Raw genomic sequence first — 25378 nt, forward strand, 5'->3', positions numbered from 1 at the left:
ACAATAAAGCTGATGCAAGCAATCACAACAGCAACTCACATTAACATCATCTACAAGTCAGACTCTATGCTAAAAAGATTTATATATAGTCACTTCAGTACGTCTATTTTACAGGTAAAGAAATTGAAAGGCAAACAGGAGTCAAGAATGTGGCCCTAAGGTTATACAGTTTGTAAAGGACAGAAATCAGATTTGCCTGACTCCAGACAGTGCTCTTAAAACTAATTCACTGCTTAGCCGGGCGTTGTGGTGGGCGCCTGTAGTCCCAGCTACTCGGGAGGCTGAGGCAAGAGAATCGCTTAAGCCCAGGAGTTGGAGGTTGCTGTGAGCTGTGTGATGCCACGGCACTCTACCGAGGGCAACAAAGTGAGACTCTGTCTCTATTAAAAAAAAAAAAACTAATTCACTGCTGCATCTTCACATTTTATAGACCTTCCAGCCTTCTTGGAAGATACCTTCCCTGAAGCTGAATGATACTATCCCTTAAGCCACACTACTACCTGTGTTTTCTGATACTTATCTGTTTTCTCTGTTTTTATTTATTTTTTGTTTGTTTGTTTTTTGAGACAGAGTCTCACTTTGTTGCACTCTGTAGAATGCTGTTGCATCACAGCTCACAGCAACCTCAAACTCTTGGGCTTACGTAATTCTTTTGCCTCAGCCTCCCAAGTAGCTGGGACTACAGGTGCCCACCACAACTCCCAGCTATTTTTAGAGACTAGGACTTGCTCTGGCTTAGGCTGGTCTCAAACCTGTGAGCTCAGGTAATCCACCTTGTCCTCTCTGAGTGCTAGGATTTCAGGTGTGAGCCACCCCGTCCAGCTTCTAGGATCCTTTTCTAAGGATCAACATAACAGAGGGAAAATCACCAAATCAAGCATTAATCCTATATAAACCCACAACTGTTAAACCAACTCTACATTTGGAATTTTAAAAACAAAACAAAAACAAATGCACATGCTACTATTAGTGTTAGAAAAATCTGGCTGACAAAAAAAAAATGGTATGTATGTGACAGGATGCATATATCGATCAGATAAATCATTCCATAATATGAATATATCAACCATCTCATTGTACTCCATAAATATACACAATTATTATGTATCTATCAAAGTAAAATTTAAGGGCTGGGTGCAGTGGCTCACACCTGCAATCCTAGCACTCTGGGAGGCCGAGGCAGGTGGATTGCTTGAGTTCATGAGTTCAAGACCAGCCTGAGCAGAAGCGAGACCTTGTCTCCAGTAAAAATAGAAAAACTGAGGCAAGAGAATGGTTTGAGCCCAAGAGTTGGAAAATTTCATGAGCTATGACGCCACGGCACTCTACCCAGGGCAACAGTTTGAGACTCTGTCTAAAATAAATAAATAAATAAATAAATAAATAAATAAAATGAAATAAAATGAAAGCAGAGAATTAAATCAAAGAGAATGAAAACTTTTTAGAAGGAAAAATGTCTTATTGGTTTCATTTTTTACACAGAAAATCAAAAATTATATCTCCCTTTTGCAAAAGCAGACTGCACATCATGTCAAATTAGGTCTTCTCAAATACACACTCATTCCTTCAGGCAGATACACAAGCGAACTGTTCTGCTTTTACATTGAACTGGAAACCTTATCATTTAACACAATTAATTTTTGCTGAAGCTCAGCAAGTTAAACATTTATTTTTATTGAATCTCTACTGCCTAGATTAGACTGCAGGGGCATCAACACAGCTCACTGCAACCTCCAACTCCTAAATTCAAGTGACCCTCTTGCCTCAACCTTCTTTTTTTTTGTAGAGACAGAGTTTCACTTTATGGCCCTCGGTAGAGTGCCGTGGCCTCACACAGCTCACAGCAACCTCCAACTCCTGGGCTTCAGCGATTCTCTTGCCTCAGCCTCCCGAGTAGCTGGGACTACAGGCGCCCGCCACAACGCCCGGCTATTTTTTGGTTGCAGTTCAGCCGAGGCCAGGTTTGAACCCACCACCCTCGGTGTATGGGGCCGGCGCCTTACCGACTGAGCCACAGGCGCCGCCCTTGCCTCAACCTTCTAAGAAGCTGGGACTGCAGGTGTGTGCCACCATACTTGGCTAATTTATTTTTTGTAGGAACAGGATCTTACTGTTGCCCAAGATGGGCTCAAGAGATCTTTACTCCTTGGCCTCCCAAAGTGTTGGAATCGCAGAGAGAACTACCGTGCCCATTTATTCTCATCCCACTACAAAAAAAAATTAGAAGTAGCATAATCGTAGGTGTAACGTGACCTTTGCTTTTAGAAATTAGAAGTAGATACTTTGGAATTTTTATTGCCTCCAAGACCCTTAAAGCTAAATACTAGCTATTTAGAAAAAAATACATGCATGGAGTGGCTTAAGTATCATTAAGCATTACCAGTAGCTCTCAGCAGTGCTTTTTGTAGACAGGCTACCAAAGTCAGAACCAAGGAAATGTGAAATACATATTTTAGAGATAACTTAAAATCTGTGCTAAGGCATTCCACTGGCATTTTAACATACTCAAGCAAGAGGGAAAAGAATACAATATTGTATACAACTCTAGATTGACCTAGTATGGTCTCCCATATGTATCAAAAGGTAGTCTGAATTATCTGGGAGTATGAGAGGGTACAATCCCATATCATTCATTTGCTAGAGGAGAAAATTTAAACCTTGAGAGATTCAATAAGCCCTTCTGATGAGAGACAGTATCCATTCAGACATTGTTCTTCTGAAAAGCTATTTGATCCATAGACACTAGAAAGAAGAGGTGATACAGCTAGATATTTCTTCTGGTATTAATTAATACAGCAATTTTCTGATGCTTTAGAACATGATTCAACAACTATGACAATCTGTTTCTAACCTGCAAAGCTGTTGACATCTATATTAAACGAATTCCACTAATAGGAGACCCCTGGATGTCAAGCTTGAAAAACCTATTGACTGTTGAACACAGTAAGAAAATTCTGAGTTATGTATAAATAAATTGATTTGTTCATTACATTCTAAACCCCACTCTATCGCTCCCTTAACTTCCCTTTGTTCCTCCATCCCAATGGGACAGAGGAAGAGTTGGCAAACATTTCTGTAAAGTGTTAAGCAACAAATAGTTTAGACTTTTGTGGGCTCTGCCTTTGTATCTAAAAAGTAGCCTCAGACAATCTATAAATGAACAAGTGTGGCTATGTTCCAGTAAAACTTTATTTACAATAATAGTAGGGCTATAGTTCGCCAACCCTGGTATAGACTAACAATTCTCAAACTTTAACCTGCATCAGAATCACAGACAGGATTGTTAATACACAAACTCCTGGACTCCATCCTTAAAGTTTCTGATTCAGTAGGCTTACTGTGATACCTGAGATTTTGCATTTTTAGTGATTTCCCAAGAAATGCTTATTGTGCTGGTCCAGGCACCACACTTTGAGAAACACTAATAAAGAATAACAGTCTTTACTGAGTTCAGTGGAAGGATGAAATGTAACAAAAAATTAAGAAAATATAAATCACATGCTACAAACTGGACTGTTAATTTTATAGAAAATTTCATATGAAACTTACTGTTAAGTGCCATAATATTATCTGTTCCTGGATGATGGAAATTTATTCCCATGCGTCCTAAAAAATAAAATAGTTTTAAGCACAAAGGAAAGAATGCTTAATGTAATCATTTCAAGTACCCTGTTTTCCTGAAAATAAGACAGTGTCTTATTTTAAGGTGTGCTCCCAAAGATGCGCTAGGTCTTATTTTCAGGGGACGTCTTATCTTTCCTGTAAGTAGGTCTTATTTTCGGAGGATGTTTTATTTTCGGGGAAACAGGGTCTATATTAAAATATGAACATTACAAAAAGCTAGAACAGATTATAACAATGCTATTAAAAGCCAAAGCAGTTACAACAGTATTTAAATCAAGTCATAAAACATACACACGAAAACTCTTAAAGCCAAAGTCTCAAAAACAAATACATAAACAAAACAAAAAAGAAGCTTCCATTAGAATAGTTTGAAATTGAACACATCTCCCACATTCCAAATTAAACATGCCAACTCCCTAAATTAAGCATTTTATTTAAACAACCATTCATACTGCCCCTTCAAATTCAAGCAGCAAAAAAATAAACTTAAAGACATATATAAACTTGAAGCTTAGAGAGAATACAAAGAAAGGTTTCACAGTGGCTCAAAAAATGCAACATAATCATCAGAATGGCAACCAGAAGATGGTGAAATTTGAATAATACATATAGTAGAAAAAACTGACTGGCCTAAAAATCTAGGGTTCTTGTGCCTGCCCCTATCACTAACTAGTTATATGACCTTGGACATAATGCTCATCTCCAGACCTTCATCCAGTCTATATAAAAGAAGTTGCAAACTTCTGCCCACCTTGGCCGGCTTTCTGTTTTCTTTTTCTTTTTTTTTTTTTTTTTTTTGTAGAGACAGAGTCTCACTTTATGGCCCTTGGTAGAGTGCCATGGCATCACACAGCTCACAGCAACCTCCAACTCCTGGGCTTAAGCGATTCTCTTGCCTCAGCCTCCCAAGTAGCTGGGACTACAGGCGCCCGCCACAACGCCCGGCTATTTTTTGGTTGCAGTTCGGCCGGGGCCGGGTTTGAACTTGCCGCCCTCGGTATATGGGGCCGGCGCCTTACCAACTGAGCCACAGGCGCCACCCGGGCTTTCTGTTTTCATATGCCTCTAAACTAAGAATCATTTCTACACTATTAAAGGGATATAAACAAACCACACCAAAAATAAATAAAAGAGACCCTGTAGCCTGTAAAGCCTAAAGTATTTACTCTAGCTTTGCACAAAGTTTGCCAACCCCCAGTCTGTAAAATGATAAGACAGAATCAGATACTTCAACTACTGGCCTCCAAGGTAAAGGTAGAAAACGGAGAAATTTGGTATGTTTTTCATTAATTATTTGGAATAGGAACAGATGTATCAAAAGAAAAGTTAAACAGTCTTATGTGGGAAAAAAATGTACTTAGTAAGTTTCCCTGCCAATCCTTCAATGAAATAATTATTTATTTTTGAGACAGTCTCAAGCTGTCGCCCTAGATAGAGTGCCATAACATCCATAGTTTACAGCAACCTCCAACTCTTGGGCTCAAGTGATCCTGTTGCCTCAATTTTCTATTTTCAGTAGAGATGTGGTCTTGCTCTTGCTCAGGCTGGTCTCAAACTCCTGAGCTCAAACAATCCACCTGCCCCAGTCTCCCAGAGTGCTAGGATTACAGGCATGAGCCACTGTGCCTGGCCCAAATTAATTATTTAAACAATGCTTCTATGTAAAACTAATATCTGTAAATTTGGCTCTGCAAAGTTTTCATGCCAAATTATGTCAAAGGTTGTAATGAAATTTTCAGAAAGAATACTGATTTGATTTGAGTGCATTTCATTTAGATCATTTAAGTAATGTCAACATTTATTGTTGATATTTCCATATTTACTAGAAGCTTTTTTGAGGGGAAGATGGTACAGAGAAATCTGGAGACATGGTAAAAGTGACTGACTTTTACAACAAATATAGTTTACATATAATTTTATAACAAATACAGTTTTATATGTAATAGCAAATGGGTCAGTCCTTATTAAACTGTTGGGGGACTTCAGGCAAATCATCAACCTCTTTTCTTTTTTTTTTTTTTTTTTTTTTTGTAGAGACAGAGTCTCATTGTACCGCCCTCGGGTAGAGTGCCGTGGCGTCACACGGCTCACAGCAACCTCTAACTCTTGGGCTTACGCGATTCTCTTGCCTCAGCCTCCCGAGTAGCTGGGACTACAGGCGCCCGCCACAACGCCCAGCTATTTTTTTTTTTTTTTTTTTGGTTGCAGTTTGGCCGGGGCTGGGTTTGAACCCGCCACCCTCGGCATATGGGGCCGGCGCCCTACTCACTGAGCCACAGGCGCCACCCCCATCAACCTCTTTTGACCCAAAGAAAAGCATCATAGGGACCACAGCATTTGCCTCAAATATAAAACAGGAATCATGAATTCTAGAAAAATCAAGTTTTTGCCTAGACAAGGCCATCCTAATTTCTTTTTGAGACAGAGTCTGACTCTGTTGCCCTCAAGAGAGTGGCATGGTGTCATAGCTCACAGCAACTTCAAACTCTTGGGCTCAAGTGATTTTTTTGTCTTAGCCTCTCAAGTAGGTGGGACTATAGGTGCCCACCACAACACTTGGCTATTTTTTAGAGACAAGGTCTTGCTCTTGCTCAGGCTGGTCTGGAACCTGTGAGCTCAGGCAATCCAGCCACCTCAGCCTCCCAGAATGCTAGGATTACAGGTGTGAGCCACCATGTCCAGCCTCATCCTAGTTTCTTAAAAGATCCCCAGGTCACAATAATTTGTGAAAGGTCATTTCCTACCAAGAGGTAGGGAAAAAACAAAAACCTCAACTGTGCAATGCCACTTGTTTTGGGGTATGAGTATGTGTATGGAAAAAATTGAGTGGTGCCTGTGGCTCAGTGAGTAGGGCACCGGCCCCATATACTGAGGGTGGCAGGTTTGAAACTGGCCCTGGCCAAACTACAACAACAACAAAAAAAAATAGCCAGGCATTGTGGCGGGTGTCTGTAGTCTCGGCTAGTTGGGAAGCTGAGGCAAGAGAATTGCCTAAGCCCAAGAGTTGGAGGTTGCTGTGAGCTGTGATGCCACAGCACTCTACTGAGGATGACAAAGTGTCTCAAAAAAAATAAATAAATAAAAGAATGGAAAAATCATCAACAATTGATGAATGCCAATAAAACTGTACTAATTTTATCATGAAGCATTACAGGGCTTTCAATAAAAATTTTAGCTTTTATTATTTCAAGCCTCCTTAGTTATTTATTTTTTTAGAGACAGGTTCTCACTATGTTGTCCAGGCTGGAGTGAAGTTCCTATTCACAGGAGTGATCCCACTACTGATCAGCATGGGAGCTTTGACCTGCTCCGTTTCTAAACTGGGCCGGTTCACCCCTCCTTAGGCAACCTGGTGGCCGCACGCTCCCAGGAGGGAGCCATATTGATAAGTTTGCCATATTGATGCCAAACTTAGTGCAGACACCTGATCAGCATAGCACATTACAGCCCAGAACTCCTAGACTCAAGTGATCCTCCTGTCTCAGTCTCCCGAGTAACTGGGACTATAGGCACGCACCACCATACCTGGCTCAAACCTCCTTATTAGGAGAAAGGTAATTGCATCTCTCTCTTTTTTTATGTAGACTATTTTGCTAGCATATATAATATAGTAAATTCTTTGTCAGAATATATTATGTTTTCTATAGAAAATATATTAGTAAGCTGGGTGTAGTGGCTCACACCTGTAATCCCAGCACTCTGGGAGGCCAAGGCAGGCAGATCCCTTTAGCTCAAGAGTTTGAGACCAGTCTGACCAACAGCAAGACTAAGAATAGACAAGCTATCTGGGGCTCAGCACCCATAGGTCAGTGGTGAGGGCACCAGCCACATACATCGGGGCTAGTGGGTTCAAAGCCGGCCTGGGCCTGCTGAACAACAATGACAACAACAACAACAACAAAATAGCCAGGTGTTGTGGCAGGCGCCTATAGTCCCAGCTACTTGGGAGGCTGAGGCAAGAGAATTGCTTAAGCCCAAGAGTTTGAGGTTGCTGTGAGCTGTGATGCCATAGCTCTCTACTGTTGGCGACACAGTGAGATTGTCTCAAAAAAAAAGAAAGAAAGAAAGAAAAACTACCTGGGCATCATAGGGGGTGCCTGTAGTCCCAGCTACAAGGGAGGCTTAGGCAAGAGGAATGCTCAAGCCCAAGAGTTTGAGGTTGCAGTTAGCTATGATGCCATGGCACTCTACCCAGGGTTATAGAGTTGAGACTCTGGCTCAAAAAGAAAAAAAGTTAGTAAAGAATCATCTAAATAATAGAATCATCTATTTTATTTTTTATCTATTTCATAAACTTTTTCATATTTACTAGAAGCTAATTTTAGGAATTTTAAAAACTATCCCATTGTTTAAAGATACATTTAATGTATTTACATATGTATGTAATTGCTTTGTATGCCTTTTATTTTTCTAGTTCCTAAGTCATTCCAGAGTCCCTGAAAATTACAATCTACTACAACAGATGCAGCAAGTGTTATCTCTAACCACCACTTTGAATCAGAATGTATTATAGGAAAATTTGTCACCGAAATAAGGCTTTGACTCGGTAGAGAGAATTTACATTCTGGTTTCAACTAGCTATACCAATGTTCTCACTTCCATTATTTACAGATAATCAAGACCTTACTTGAACTCATTACCACCAAATACTAACATCCATGAAAACTAGATGTGATTTACTCTAAACCAGGTTTCACCATATTCTGGGGTATTCGGATTTAATAGTAAATAGCTGGCCACTGGAAAGTCAACCTAAAAGCCCATCAAGATTTCCAAATCACTGCCCATCATACCCTAAGGAAATAGCAAATATAGAGGATCACTTCGATCTTTGACCAACGAATATTCAGAGGAGGGGGTGGTACTTAAGAAGCTAAAGATATTCCCTAAACATTTTTAGAATAAAAAGCTATTAAGGAAATCAAACAAGCCCAAATTTAGCTGATCCTCATTTGACTTCTTTTTTTTTGAGACAGAGTCTCACTTTGTTGCCCTCAATAGAGTGCTGTGGCATCAGAGCTCACAGCAACCTACAGCTCTTGGGCTTAGGCAATTCTCTTGCCTCAGCCTCTCAAGTAGCTGGGATTACAGGTGCCCGCCACAACACCTGGCTATTACTTTTGACTTATTTTATTTCCTGTATCTACAATCATTTATGGTAAAGAATTAGGTAGCTTACAATCACTATATCAAAGAATAGTTTTTGTATGTTTCTGGAACTACTTATCTTCCAAAATACAAAGGGATACCCCTTTCATCCTCCAGAACTTAAACATACCTACCTGGATCATTTTTTACTCTTTCCATGAAGTCTTAGAACTTTTCAGCTTCTTAAGATGAAATTGAAAGGAAGCTTGGTAGTTTTCTGATTATTATTCTCCACTCTACTTTGATTACTTCTACCCTGATCTTTCTTAAGATGCAGCAAAACAAGAGCCTTAGATAATGTTTTAAAAATTGAAGACATCATTAATTGATAAGCAGAAAGCTTTTAAACTTTCCTGCTGTTCTCCCTAGTTCTCTTGGACTCTTTTTTTTTTTTTTCTTGGAGACAGAGTCTCACTCTGTCACCCTGGGTAGAGTGTCATGGTGTCAAAGCTCACAACAACCTCAAACTCTTGGGCTCAAGTGATTGACCTCAGTTTTTCTATTTTTAGTAGAGACAGGGTCTCGATATTGCTCAGGCTGGTCTTGAACTCCTGAGCTAAGTGATGCACCCACCTCGGCCTCCCACAGTGCTAGGTTTGTAAGTGTAAGCCACCTTGCTCAGCCCTCTGTTGTACTCTTTGACTTCAGCAGATCTCTGGATGAAAGTTAGCAGTGAAAAATTTTTTATGAAACTCACAGTCAACACCATAACCACTGGAATCAATTATCTAAATATAAACTAATTTTCTCCCAATTAAATGCAATTTTTTTTTAAGCAAAATCACTTATGGGTTTTTTTTTGTTTGTTTGAGACAAGGTATTACCTTGTCACCCTTGATAGAGTGCTGTGGTGTCACAGCTCACAGCAACCTCCAGCTCCTAGGCTTAGATGATTTTTATGCCTCATCCTCCTGAATATCTGGGACTACAGGTGCCCGCCACAATGCCTGGCTACCTGGGACTACAGGTGCCTGCCACAATGCCTGGCTATTTTTTTGTTGCAGTTTGGCCTGGGCTGGGTTTGAACCTGCCACCCTCAGTATATGGGGCCGGTGCCCTACTCACTGAGCCACAAGGGCCGCCCTCACTTATGGGTTTTTAAGGCTACTTTCTTGGCCTAGCACAATGGCTCAAGCCTATTATCCTAGCACTCTGGGAAGTCAAGGTGGAGAATCACTTGAGCTTAGAAGTTCCAGACCAGCCTGAGCAAGAGCAAGACTCCTTCTCTACTGAAAATAGAAAAAATTAGCCAGGCATGGTGGTGGGCCCCTGTAGTCCCAGGTACTTAGGAGCTTAGGAAGGAGGATCACTTGAACCCAGGAATATGAAATTGCTATGAGATAGGCTGAGGTCATGACACTCTAACCCTGGTGATAGAGCAAGAGACTGTCTCCCAAAAGTGGAGGGAGGGGGACAAGGCTAGTTTCTTTACCTCTTCAAAAATTAATGTTTATGGTTGGGCATGGTAGCTCACACATGTAATCCTAGTACTCTGGGAGAAGGCAGGTAGACTGCTTGAGCCCATAAGTTCGAGACCAGCTTGAGAAAGAACAAGAACCTGTTTCCAGTAAAACATAGAAACTAGCCAGGCATGGTGGCTGTAGTCCCAGCTACTCGGGAGGCTAAGGCAAAAGGATGGCTTAAGCCCAAGATTTTGAGGATGCTGTGAGCTATGATACCGTAGTACTCTACCCAGGGCAACAAAGTGATACTCTGTATCAAAAACAAACCAAAAAATTAATGTTTATTATAACATACATTTTCATTGGAGAAAAATTAGACAATGTAGACAAATAACAAAAATAAGCACTACTAACATGTTGATTTATTGTCTTCCTGTTTGGAGAGTGTGTACATGTAAAAGTTTCATTTCTAAAACTGAAATTTGTTAATTAGTAGTAATTTCTAAAACAGAAATTTAGACATACTCTATTGTATGTCTTAAGTTTTACAGTTCTTTAGAAATTTTGGAAGAGAGAGAAAATATGAAACAGCAAAAGAAAAAATAATTCCAAATTCAGATAAGTCCCTTTAATTTTTTCTCCTTTTGTCCAAAAAATACTACTGTTTAATCAGTTTTGAAAATAGAATCAAGTGTGCGACATTTGGTGATTTTTGTTAATGTAGTCTGCTGCTGCCAGTGTGACATTTTGTCACCTGTCCATGGTCTGCTATTTTTAAAACTGTGCTTGTCAGCTAGCTATCTCTTAAGTATAGTATAAAATATAAGGTTTCAGAAACTGGTAGGCAAACTTGATTTTACTGATTTAAATGATGCAGTGGAAATTTAAGACTATTCCACTTTCCCCACTGCCTAAAGCCTGATAAATAGGGGGGAAAGCTGATGGAAACAGAGGCTGGAAAATTATGGGGTTACTTACGGTTATTCATACTGTGAAAATTATGGTCTCATAAGTTCAATTCACATTCATATTTAAAAGGCTAATTATAAAAAAAACCTATATCATGATCAAAGCTTCAAAACCCAACTGAATTCATACTTTTATGTGTCCAAAATAAAAACTGGAATTTTTATTAATTCATAATTAATTATGAAAGTCATCTCTTCTGCAATATGTTATAAGATAGGGAACAACTGCTATCTCTTCGTCTAATCACCCTCTTTGCTCAAGTACTTTCAAGAGCTTCAGAATGTTAGTTCTATATTCAGAAAGAATATTTTTACTTATTAAAAGCTTATTCTATTGGATTTTATTTCCCACCAACTTTCTCTGTAAAGTTGAAGATACATTCCTAAAAGTATTTGCAGGCCAGGTATGGTGGCTCACACCTCCAACCCAGCACTCTGGAAGGCTAAGATGGGAGGATTGCCTGAGCTGAGGAGTTAGAGATCAACCTGAGCAAGAATGAGACCCCATCTCTACTAAAAATAGAAAACCTAGCCAGGCGTGGTGGTACATGCCTGTAGTCCTAGCTACTCAGGAGGCTAACTCAAGAGATTGAGCCCAAGAGTTCAAGGTTGCTCTGAGCTATGATGCCATGGCACTCTACCCAAGGCAACAGAGAGGGACTCTGTCTCCAAAAAAAAGAAAAAAAGTATCTGCAATATGTAATAATATGCTATGTAAAAATAATAATAAAAAGAGCAAAATGGTTTTTAAATCTATTTTAAAGAAATAAATAAAATGTTGGTACTATAATATTCTAAATATGTTCCAGATAACCAATAAGCAAAAGCCATGAGCTTAGACCTGAGGTTAAATAGTAGTTTCTTCACATACTAGTAGTACATAATTATCAGCAATTAAATCCTTTGTGCCTTTGTTTCCTCATTTAAGGCTGTATTCCAGAACAATTAAATTAGAATTTCTGAAGGTAGGGTGGCGCCTGTGGCTCAGTCGGTAAGGCGCCGGCCCCATATACCCGAGGGTGGCGGGTTCAAACCCGGCCCCAGCCAAACTGCAACCAAAAAATAGCCGGGCGCTGTGGCGGGCACCTGTAGTCCCAGCTACTCGGGAGGCTGAGGCAAGAGAATCGCTTAAGCCCAGGAGTTGGAGGTTGCTGTGAGCTGTGTGAGGCCACGGCACTCTACTGAGGGCCATAAAGTGAGACTCTGTCTCTACAAAAAAAAAAAAAAAAAAAAAAAAAGAATTTCTGAAGGTAGTATCCAGGCATTATCTTTGCTTTTTAAAATTCTCAGGTGATTAAAATCTATATTTACAGGATCAAACAAATTAATGAGAGGCACCTATACAATTACTTAATTTCTACTTACTGTCCCCATCCCCAAAGTATATATAGAACAGAACAATCACTTCTTGCTAACTCAGAACTTGCCACTAACAGTTTGTGAAATTTGCTAACTTTTATACAAAACAAAATGATACGAGCTGAGAGGAAGTAACACAAAAATAGAGATGAGTGATAATACAAGCTATAGGGGTAAAGTAAGATAATGTTTTTCTGGAACAAATAAGTAAACAAAATACAATGATGGCACATTTTTCTAAGACAGGAGATGTCAAAATTCCATAAAAGGGGGCCAGTTTTGTGAAAGGCTCTATAAAAAGGGTTATTTATATCCCTTTATAACACCAAAAGGGTGAAATTTACACCAAGTTTCTATCAATTTAAATGTTTTACAGCACTGTTACCAGAAAATAAAAAAAAAAGATTCTTCCAGTATATTTCTGAAAAGCAAAGCATTCAATAACAGTTCTCAACTGACACCTGTTCTTTTCATTTTTCAGATCTCAGTTCCATGAATGCTGGAAGAAGAGAAAATTTAAATATTTCATCAGACACTACACTGCAAATAGTTGGGCAGACCTACTCTTCTGTTCTAGGAGGGAGATTGCATGTGATCAGGGAAATGCGACTCTTCCCTGTTTTGTCAAGATGCCATATAGTGTGCTTCCCCAGTCAGGGGCTGAGATCTTGCTTCCCAATATTACCTGCTTTGCCTAATGCACTGTAGTTGGTATTTCCTTATTATTCTTCTAGAGTAAGGAAAGTATGCTTAATCAAACCTAATCACCATGAGTTTTCATAGGATCCCCTAGTAGCTAGGTGAACCCTCATTAGTACTACAGAAAATCAGCTATAATGAGGGTTTAGGGATGAATCTTTTTCCCTCTGATCCTACCTCTCCTAACACCAAAAATCCCTTTAATCCTCATAGTTATGAGAGGAATTGGATTTTCCTTCAATCCACTAGAAATGAGAGCAATTCAACAATTTCTCTCATCAGGCCTCACTCCTATCTCTGCCAACATAAGGATTTCTGTACTGAAAAAAGAAATGAACATTTTTCATTAGTGTGTCACCCTCCTCAAAATCCTGCGTTCTCCTCTCATTGAGGCATTCTCTCAAACAGAAGGAAAAGTACACACACAAGATGTGGTAAGACACAACAGGAAATTATTAGAATGTAATTGTTACAGCAAAAACTGTAGTTTGAGATCTTTAAAAAGCAAAATAAATAACAAACTAGTCCAATTTTTATTTAAATAAGGGTTCTATGCGCTGAACGGTTCTGCAAAAGACATTCTTCAGTGTGCTGTGAAGAAAGCTCAATTAGGCCAGTCACGGTGGCTCATGCCTGTAATCCTAGCAGTCTGGGAGGCCGATGTGGTTGGATAGCTTGAGCTCACGAGTTCAAGACCAGTCTGAGCAAAAGCAAGAACCCAGCTCTACTAAAAATAGAAAAACTGAGGCAAAAGGATTGCTCGAATCCAAGAGTTGGAGGTTACTATGAGCTATGATGATGCCATGGCAATCTACCCAGGGTGACAGCAGTAGACTTTGTCTCAGAAAAATAAAAAAGAAAGTTCAATTCAACTTTTCCTCTCTATAATTATTATTATTATTATATATATTTTTTTGCAGTTTCTGGCTGGGGCTGGTTTCGAACCCGCCACCTCCAGCATGTGGGGCCAGTGCCCTACTCCTTTGAGCCACAGGAACTGCCATCCTCTATTATTTTAACATAAGGGAAGAGACAGGAAACCTTTTAAGACTTCTTATAAATGTTTTCAAGGCTGATTAGTATAATAAACACAGTTGGAAAAGTGTTAAAGCTGACTTACTTTACTAACACAGAAATCTCATTATTACCTGAATCTCCTATTCTGTCATCTCTCCCACTAACCCTTTTTTCCCCTTGAATCAAGAGAATATCCGAATAAAAGGGATTTCTTACTGAATAGGTCTCTAGATAAAGTATCATTATTAATATATTTTCACCATGTTCACTTTAAGTACATCTTGAGGTGCTCTAGTCTTCATTTAATTTGATGGCCTATTTTATTACGTTTACATCATTCACATATACAATTTTGGAAATCAAAACTAGGAAGATTATTTTCTTTCCTCCTCTAGATGGTTTTATAAAAGGATAGAACATTTATCCTTCAACAGTCACTACTTATCTACAGAAAATAAAAAATTTTGACTACTTGCATCTTAAAGTTTTCAACTACCAGCTATAGTCTAGTTGGAAAGAAATAATATATAGATATGAAAGTTTAATTTATTACTGAGGCTAACCAACAGGCATACCACAATCATATCCAGCAAAAAAAAAGGAAGATAAAATTTGAGAACTTTCTAGCACCAGAAACTTAATTTGACCCTCACACCCACTCTCTGTAGTAGGTGATTTACTTTAGTAGTAAGGACACTGAGGTTTTGAAGAGGCTAGTTCAACCAGATCAACAGCCAACCAGAAGCAGAGCCAGAATTCAAACCCAGATATGACTAAGTCTACAAAGTCAGAAAAGCTGAGTTGAAACTTTATCTCCTATAGTATATAAAATATCTGGAAGGATGTTAGTAAAAATAATAACTTTTGTCACCTCTACATAGTGAGTCTCAGGTTACTTTTTTACTTTCCTTTTAGTCCTTTTATATACTATGCAGATTTCCTGAAATGAGCAAGAATATGTTTTTTCCTGGAAGAAAAAATGAGCTCTATGAAAACAAAACAAAAAAAATTACTCTATACTAGAGTTTTGAGATCCTCGAAAAAGCATCCCCCCATGTTCAAGTGGGAGGAGAGGATACTAAAAGTAAGAGGGAAAAAACTCCAGGATGAAATGGAAGTATTTCTGGACAAACTTATACAGAAGCTACATGGTAGCTAACATCCTTCTCTAAATTCAGGCCGGTGCAATGGCAATGCCTATAATCCTAGCACTTTGGGAGGCCAATGAGGGAGGATTTCTTGAGGCCAGGAGTTCAAGACCAGGCTGAGCAACATAGAAAGACCTTGTCTCTACAAAAATTAGAAAAATTAGCCAGGAGTTGTAACGTGTGCCTGTAGTTCTGGCGACTCCAGAAGCTGAAGTAGGAGGATGGCTTGAGTCCAGGAGTTTGAGGCTACAGTGAGCTCTGATGGCACCACTGCACTCTAGCCTGGGCAACAGAGGAAGACCTTGTCTTAAAAAAACAAAGGAAAATAGCCAGGCATTGTGGCAGGTGCCTATAGTCCCAACTACTTGGGAGGCTGAGGCAAGAGAATCTCTTAAGCCCAGGAGTTGGAGGTTGCTGTGAGCCGCGACGCCATGGCACTCTACCAAGGGCAACAGAGTAAGACTCTGTCTCTTAAAAAAAAAAAAAAAAAGGGAAAAAACTCCTAAATTCCAACTCAATCCACTTAAATGTTTATATCTTTTAACCCAAAGTCTCCCACTATGAATTTACTTTAAAGAAAACCTATACGCAAAAACTCATTCATGACAGCATTACTTATAATGGAGGAAAAACTGGAAACATTAAGAGTCTAAATCCAAAGTCTACCATAAATTATAAAGATCAGATAGAGACAGGGATAATACTTATTACACGGTAAATAGAAAAATAAAAAACATACTATCACAATTTTTCTTTTATTTTTTAATTGTCTTTTTGTCCTTATAATTTTCTTCATTTTTTAAAGTCAAAAATTACTTGAAATAATTTTTTTGAATGCCAAAAACCATTAAAAAATGCAAGTATCATAATTGTTAGTAGAGGCAATAAGGATCAAACACATGGTGTCATAAATCAGACAGAGCTAAGTAGTCTCCCAGCTGGAAAGAAGCGGGAAAACTCAGTCTATCCAGAGACAAATGATATAGTAATACATGCATATTCATAGGAAATATCTGTGAGTAGTATGAACTATGAAGTTGCAACCATACTGAAGCTACAGAAAAGTACATATTGAGGCAGGCACTGAGGCTTATGCCTATAATCCTAAGCATTCTTGGGAGTCTGAGGCAGGAGGCTCCCTTGAGCTCAGGCATTCAAGACCAGCCTGGGCAAGAATAAGACCACCTATCTCTACTAAAAATAGAAAAAGCTAGCCAGGATTTTGGCAGGCACCTAGGGTACCAGCTATTTGGGAGGCTGAGGCAGAAGGATTACCTGAACCCATGACTTTGAGGTTGCTGTGAGCTAGGCTAATACTATGGCACTCCAGCCCAGGCAACAGAATGAGACTCTGTCTCAAAAAAAAAAAAAAAAAGTATATAGTAAATTAACACATATTTTAAATATAGTAGAGCACGCTTGTGTAGATGATACCTCAAAGCAGACTTGTATAGATGGTGGAGAAATTTACACAGAGGTAGTAAGACATGCAATAAAAAAGGCCTGTCACAAATGAACAGGATATTTATATTACTTCACAGCGAAGTACCTTCCTTATATTTTGCCAGAACTACTCTCAATAGGGCACAATTGCTCCTGTTACCAACATTCACAAAATTCTGGAAAATTAGTTTATATATCCTAATCTAAGATCTTTTCATAATCTTTTATTGCAAGAATTAAAGAATGCAGACCAAGATAAAACAGGTATACATAAAGAACAGGAGCTGAATATGTTAGAATAATTAGGAGAGGCTTATAGCTATCTGTGACAGGGAAGGAAGACAAATCCAGCCTTAGAAGATACTAAAAACACATTTATAGACTGTGAATAGTGTTGGGTTATTTTAAAACATCCTTCTCACCTCTAAGTGAAATATGTTTTAAATTAGCATGTACCTAATCTTTTAACTGAAGAAAGTTGTGATAACAGTGACCAAATATAACAATGAATAAATAAGACTTTTTTCTCTACCTCTGAAGGTCTTAAAAATCTAGCTTTCTCAAAATCCTGTATTTTCTTCACAGCCTACTAACTACTGTCTTTTCACTGGAATATGAAGAAAGCAGTAGAAAATCATGAGTGTGACAAGAAAATGATGAAAGGGATTTCCGGTATGACTTGAGGAAATGAGTATCAGGTATTCATCGTCAGTCACATTCCACATTAGGACCTAGAAAGAATGAGAGAATTCCCCTCAATTCTGAAAGACATAAAGGTCCAAACAAGATGGGCATCCTGTGACTAACTCTTTACAGTTTTCAAATATTTAACTCCTAAACCAAATATATTGGGCATTTCCACAGTTAATTTGTATTAGGGTATTTTAAAATACCGTTCTGGTCCTAAACAGTCCCATAACCCATAAAAAGAACTATCTATAATTAACAATAAAACACGAACACCTATTCTGAATATATGTAGGCTCTAAAAATAGGACGTTCTAATACTGCCAACCTTGGGACTTTTTGTCTTATATTTCAACCAAGATATTTACATACTTTAAGACATTTTCCTTAGTCTCAGAGATTGACAGGGTCATTGGCTGCTCTTAAGCCTATGTGGTGCTACTTCCAATACTATGAAAGTGATTATACCTTTAAAAAACACAACCCTATTATATGAAGTTTCTTTCGTCTTTGGAGGTAGGCTTACTAAATCTCCTAATAGTTTCTTGCATTATAACTGGACTTAAATGAATTATCCAGGTTCAGATGAGGATCATTAAAATGCACAAAGCCCAGAAAACATGGCTTCTGGTCTCATGCTATAACCATGACCTTAGCTACCCAAAGCATGCTTCTGCCAGACATTACTAATTAAAGCAATCAGCGTTGATAATTGTAGGTAGCTGAACCCAGGTTAAAAAAAAAAAAAATCAACTTTAAATACATTCCACAATGCTTTACAGAAGCAAAACAAAAACAAACAAACATAAAAAAGCAAAAAAATCACAATTATTAAAAAGCTGATTTTTGCTTAAAACACCAAGCAAGGAATGGACACATGAATGTTCCTAACCTGCAAAATGATTCCTCCACATTATATCAGCGAAACTCATTGGTGGGCCACTGGGAGGGTAGTGTTTACCTTTCAGAGGCTCATGATCAGTCCTTATCATATCCATTAAGGAGTTCTCCAAGGAGTGCAAGTTAAAAGTGTCATAGGGCCTACTCCGGTCCTAAAAATAAAAACACAGAACAAGATGATACATAAAATTACTTTATAAAATTAGCACCATGTCATTTGCTTCCTGCTGTGGATTGGTGAGATGAATTAAAGTTACAGATAGTTCTAATACCATATACTTTTTTCATTAAGAATGACTCAGCACTATTTAATATAAATTCCCATAATTAATTACACTGTATCCTTTTCCCTAGTATTCTATAATGTGTATGTCCCACTACTGAAGACTGACTTCTCTCAAAAGAACTCAAAAAGTAAATTCAAAAGGAGAATCAACTGAGTTTTTTGCCCTCTGCCTTCCATCCCTCCTCTAATGTCAAATGAATAGAGATCCCCCCAGAGGAAGGCCAAAATTAAGAACTCAGTCTATAAACCGATTCACTTTCCTAAAAAATAAAAAAGTAAATGTAAGTTCAATTATTTTATGGCTATCTTTAACATTTATGACCAGTAAGTTACAAACATTAGATACTTTTTTTTTTTTATAAAAAATGTGGGCTGGGCATGGTGGTTCACCCTTGCAATCCTAACACTCTGGGAGGCCAAGGCAGGTGGATTGGTTAAGCTCAGGAATTTGAGACCAGCCTGGGCAAGAGACCCCATCTCTACTAAAAATAGAAAAATTAGTCAGGCATCATGGTGGGCCCCTGAAGTCCTAGCTATTTGGGAGGTTGAGGCAGAAGGATTGCTCAAACCCAAGAGTTTGAGTTGCTATGAGCTATCATGCATTGCACTCTATCCAGGGCAACAGAGTGAGTCTAAATGCATGCATACATACATAAAAATGTGTCTGAAGTACTAAAATTATCTTTTGAAAAGAACTCACATGAAAGAAACTTAACTCAAAGTAGTATTTTTATGATTTTAGGTTCAAAAACATTTTGAAAATGGCTATGCAAAGTAAATGAAGAAAAAAGTAACTGTTTCACCATAATTTACTCAAGCTTGCAGGAGAGTATCACCTAAAAACTCTCCTTAGGATTCTTAGCCTAAAAGATAAGTGCAGTTTGTAGACTAAGTTAATACTACAGAACAGATCAAATTTGTTTTAAGTAAAACAAGACAAATCTACATCTAAATAGCCAAATCAAATTAAATTACAGTGATAAAGAGATTATTTTCAGGTTCTGAGCTGTCTATCTAGGCTTGCACTTGATAACCCTCTCCGAAGGACAACATTCTCCAGTTACCTGTCTCTCCCCTTGGATAGGAAGGGACATTAAATAGTCTCTTTGGTTCTCCATTTTTGTCCCTATATACTCCAAGCAGGCTTTTTTCTTTTACCTTTAAGCTCTTCCTGCACATCATTTGTTCTGCTTTGGGTTCAAGTTATCAGTGGAAACTCTTAAGGAGTAAAGCTGAATTTCCAGAAATGCAGACTTATCTATCTCCCTAAGAGGTATCATATTATTTGCCCAAAGAAAAAGCCAGAGGTAAAGACGTGTGCTGATGAGGAAACCAAATCACAACTGATTTCTGGCACTGACAATCCTAAAATGTGCATCTAGGAGCCTTCTATCATATCCACACTTCTAACTGGACATCTACAGACACAAGACAGTTTGAGAACAAGCTGACAGGGTCAGGGAACTGTAAGAAAAGGCTATTTGAAAGCAGTCAAAAATCTTGTCAGCCAGGAAAGTTAATTTTTTTTTTTTTTTTGGAGACAGTCTATGTTGCCCTCAGACTCTATCACAGCTCACAGCAACTTCAAACTCCTGGGTGTAAGCGATTCTCTTTCCTCAGCCTCCCAAGTAGCTGGGATTTTTATTCTTGATATAATCCTTTAAGATAGATAACAACATACCCATTTACATATGAAAAAAGGTAATGTTTAGGATAGATTCAAACCCAGGTCTGAACTCAATGTCAAAACCTAAGTAGTATAACAATCTGTCCAAAGAAATTAATCCAATCACGGAAAATTCTATAGAAACACAGCATTGTATCTAACTGCTGATGAAAATGATCCTTCTAGAAATGTGGGAAGGAGTTTTTATCACAAGCGGATATCAGAGATTAAATGCCTACCTGTTAGGAAATAAATGTATTGGGAGGGGCAAACCACATGGTTAAACTGAAGTGGTTCCTGGATGTGTCAGACTATCAAAGTCATGTGTAGACTTTAACACAGGTTCCTGGGCTCCAGCTCAAACCTACTTATTCATAATTTAAAAAGAAATAAATGTAAAGAAAAAAAATGAAAGAAAGTAATGTCTTAGATGATTCTTGTGACTACCTGAAAACCACTAGATTAGGTGATTCTTCAAGTTAAGCCTTCCTACTTAAGTTTCCTTCAGTAAAACTGGACAGTTTAGTGAGGACAGGGGCTAGAAGACTAGCAACAGATAATAAACAAAACTGGCCACTCCGCAGAAGGTCAGCTTTACAGTCTTGCAATTGATTGGGGACTGATGAGACAGTTGGTGGCCTAGTTTTTAAAAGTACACTTTGAAATCAAAATCTGATTTTCTTTTTTTTTTTTTGTAGAGACAGAGTCTCACTTTGTTGCCCTCGGTAGAGTGCCGTGGCATCACACAGCTCACAGCAACCTCCAACTCCTGGGCTTAAGCGATTCTCTTGCCTCAGCCTCCCAAGTAGCTGGGACTACAGGCGCCCGCCACAATGCCCGGCTATTTTTTGGTTTGCAGTTCAGCCAGGGCCGGGTTTTGAACCCGCCACCCACGGTATATGGGGCTGGTGCCTTATCGACTGAATCACAGGCGCCGCCCCAAAATCTGATTTTCAAATTCATATGAGACATCTGTACCATGGTGGCTATTATATCAGTAAGAACACAAAAAAACTTCTATGATGCCATCACAGAGTACTCAAACATAGATTTAAAGACCTAGCAGTTCACAGGTGCTAACCTAAAAAGATGCACTAATGGTCAACAGATAAAATGTATGTGACAGACATGACAGAATTTGCATAGTCTTCTTAATTGAAATTCAGTCCTCTTGACTTTTTTCATTAAAATTAATTTTATCCATGCCTGGTCAATTTATATGTGCTGCATACCATTCATCCGGTTTATTTTACAAGTAGTAAACACTGCTGAAATAACTAACCAGGAAACCTGCAAGGACAAAACAAAAAGGGTAGAAAAACTGAAAAATTTAGTGAAATGTACCAATAGAAATCATGCATAGACAAAAACTAGACCAAAATTTATCATTCAACGACAAAAATATTAAGTCTTTCTTCATAAGTTTTGTTTCTCAATATAGGAAGAAAAGGAATAACATCTTTTTTTTTTTTTTTCAGTGACATAGTTGCCCTGGATAGAGTGCAGTGGCATCATCATAGCTCACTACAACCTCAATCTCCTGGGCTCAAGCCGTCCTCCTGTCTCAGTCTTCCAAGTAGCTGGGACTACAGCTTCACACCATTGCACCCAGCTAATTTTTCCATTTTTAGTAGAGATGGGAGTCTCACTCTTGCTCAGGCTAGTCTCAAATTCCAGACATCATATGATCCTCCTACCTCAGCCTCCCTGAATGCTAGGATTATAGGCATGAGCCACCACGCCTGGCCATCTTTTTTGTTTTTAACAAGCAAACATACCAGGAAGTATTAGAACATCTATAAAAATGAATACAATTATTGGCTTTTTTTCTTTGAAGACAACCAATGAAGATATTATCAGTTAGTTGCACATAGGAACAACTGCTGCTTTAACCCTGCTCTCTTTCTTCTCCCAGCTTGACTTAATAATACATTTAATATGTGGCTGACACTGTTCTAAACCTGTTATATGCTGTATGGTAGGTAACTTTTGTCCCCGTTTTATAAATTAAGCAATTAAAGTCCTGGAGAGATTAAATAACTGGCTCAAGGTTACAAGGCTAGTAAGTGGCAGAGTCAGGGCTCAAACCCAGTTAAATACAGACCCTGCTCTTAAGGACTCTCACTGTACTGACTCTCTGACTTCCTTCTATTCCCTCCAGCTTTAAATCCTTTTTACAAACATCCCCTTTACCTTATTAGATTGATTTATTAGGCATAATAATGTAGGTAGAATTTGACCTTTGGTACCAAAATCTATCTTAGAACATTATGGAAAAGTACATCTTTTCTTTTTATTGATCATAAACATCAAAATCCTTCCATAACACTGACCTCTTTTAGGTAGAGTTACACACTTCGTTCCCACTCCAGACTGACTCCAGATAATCGGCAGTAACTTAGTATACTGTAATTACTTCTTTACATTCCTGTCACCTTCAATAACTGTAAGTCTCATGGAAACAATATTAAGTTCTCAAACTCATCCTAGAAAAAGTACCATATACACCATTCCTGAATATCAGTATGATCACCTACAAAGTACTCCTATTGGCCATCTGGTGACCATAATAATATTTATTTATTTATTTATTTATTTATTTTTAAGACAGTCTCGGGCGCCTGTAGTCCCAGCTGCTAAGGGAGGCTGAGACAGGAGAATCACAGAAGCCCAAGAGCTGGAGGTTGCTGTGAGTCCTGTGACATCATGGCACTCTACCAAGGGTGGTAAAGTGAGACTCCATCTCTACAAAAAAAAAAAAAAACAGACAGAATCACTTTCTGACCCCTTGGTAGAGTGCTGTGGCAGCATAGCTCACAGCAACCTCAAATTCCTCTTACCTCAGCCTCCTGAGTAATTGGGACTATAGGTGCCCACCACAACATGGGCTATTTTTAGAGACAAGGTCTTGCTCTTGCTCAGGCTAGTCTCAAACCTGTAAGCTCAGGCAATCACTTGCCTTGGCCTCCCAGAATGCTAGGACTACAGGCATCGAGCCACTGTACCTGGCCATAATAGTATTTAGCAATAAGATAAGCAGCACTTTTCTAGAATGAGTTTGCAAACTTAATTGTCAGACCACATATTTCTCTGTATTCTTCCCACCACCTAATAGAAGGCCTGGCACATACAGACAGACAGTAAATGCTTGTTTCACATTTAAATTGTCTTTTGGATGAATTTATCTTGCAAGATTTTCATTTAAAACGAAGAAAGAATAACACTTATTAGAAAAGCTAAAACAACAATAAAAAACCCTGACAATACCAAATGTAGGAACAGTTTGGCTGTTTCTTTTAAAATTAAACATATACTTAGGCAATGTAGCAATCCCACTCTTAAGTATTTAACCAAGATAAATAAAAACACATGTCCACACAAAAACCTGCTTTATATAACAATAACTTTATAAAATTTTATTCACAATTTCCAAAAACTAAAAACTACCCAACTGGTGAACAGATAAACAAATTGTGGTATATTCACATAATAGAATATTATTTAGCAACAAAAATAAATGAATTGATACATGCTGTAACATGAATGAACCATAAAGACACCATGATATGGGCAGCGCCTATGGCTCAGTGAGTAGGGCACTGGTCCCATATACTGAGGGTGGTGGGTTCAAACCCGGCCCCAGCCAAAGTGCAACAACAACAAAAAATAAAATAAAATAAAAAAAGACCCTATGATAAGTGAAAGAAACCAGTCACAAAAGACCACAAATTGTATGATTCTATTTCCACAAAATGTTCAGAAAAGGCAAATTAACCATAGAGCTGGAAAACAGATTGGTTATTGCCTAGAGCTGGGAAAATCAGGAGCAAATGGGGATTGACTACTAACTGTACTAACTTGTATGAGGTCATTTCTTTTTTGGCATGATAAAAATGTTCTACAATTAGATAGTGACAATTGACACATAATTTTGTAAACATATTAAAAACTACCACACTGTACAATTTAAAGGAGTGAATTCCATAGTATGTGAATTATATTTCAATAAAGCTACAATTTTTTTAAAAAAGGCTTTCCTAAGGTGTTAAAAGGAACTATGACATCTATTTTAGGTATAGAACACATAAGACCTAATAACCTTTCTTTTTTTAAGAAGTGGGATCTCATTTTGTTGCCCCAAGCTGAGTTTGAACTCCCAGGCTCAAGTGATCCTCTTGCCTCACCCTGTGGAGAACTTTCTTGAACTAAGATTCAAGGAAGATAAAATTTTGATTCCAGTGGCTCCATTCAGGAGTCACTAAAGGACCCAGGTAATTAAACCAGACAGCAGTAAAACTCAAAAGACAACCCTATTGCCAGTCAAATAACAAAAGCCATTTACCATCACAACATGTGTGTCATCTCAGAATGTCCGTGATATTACTCTTGGAACCTGTTAGCAGTTACTAACCATATTACACAAACAGCATCTTCTCATGTCTCTCACTGCCTCTGCTGTTTTTATTTTTTAGTACAGAGACTCCTGTCTTATAGTAATGTACTGTGTCCTTCAGAGACTCTCCCATTTATGACCCGGGCACATTTTAAGAATGAGGTGCCACAGGCCTCTAAAACATCACCCTAAATGCATCACTGGGCCATAAAAGATACCTGTAAGTCTGCCCTGCTGCTGTTCATTTCTTTCTTTCTTTTTTTTTTTTTTAAAGAACATGAGCTAATGGGCAGTGCCTGTGGCTCAAAGGAGTAGGGTACCAGCCCCATATGCTGGAGGTGGTGGGTTCAAACGCAGCCCAGGCCAAAAACTGCAAAAAAAGAACATGAGCCAAAGTTTTATTTGTTCATTTCTTATATTTTAAGTACTCTTTGATGACATCCTTGGCCTGAGATTCTTTACCATAGTTCTCAACTACTACACAACTGGTTGGTTGCTGTTCATTTCCATTCTTGTTTGACTTCGGTGGTTGGGTGTGGAGATACCCAGCAGAATTCGCAGATTCACCAGAATCTGACAGGGGCCGCGACGTGAACGCTTCTGCTGTGGCCCCCTGTTATCCTCTTGACCCTTGGAT

The 25378-nt window shown here is 38.5% G+C and overlaps 1 protein-coding gene across 5 annotated transcripts in view; it reads right to left on the reverse strand.

The window, feature by feature from the left end:
* The window catches only part of CPEB3 (cytoplasmic polyadenylation element binding protein 3), a 190859-nt gene that overhangs the window by 120966 nt on the left and 44515 nt on the right, over positions 1 to 25378 (reverse strand). For 2 of the 5 annotated variants that reach the window (XM_053582708.1, XM_053582707.1), the window contains 2 exons: positions 18389 to 18548; positions 3550 to 3606 (listed from right to left, as the gene is read on the reverse strand). In XM_053582708.1, the coding sequence (XP_053438683.1) occupies positions 3550 to 3606; positions 18389 to 18548 (217 nt within the window). The remainder of the gene's footprint in view (positions 1 to 3549; positions 3607 to 18388; positions 18549 to 25378) is intronic. The other 3 variants (XM_053582710.1, XM_053582709.1, XM_053582712.1) reach the window with 2 other exon arrangements.

The sequence above is a fragment of the Nycticebus coucang genome, chromosome 3, assembly GCF_027406575.1.
Source record: "Nycticebus coucang isolate mNycCou1 chromosome 3, mNycCou1.pri, whole genome shotgun sequence".
NCBI lineage: Eukaryota > Metazoa > Chordata > Mammalia > Primates > Lorisidae > Nycticebus > Nycticebus coucang.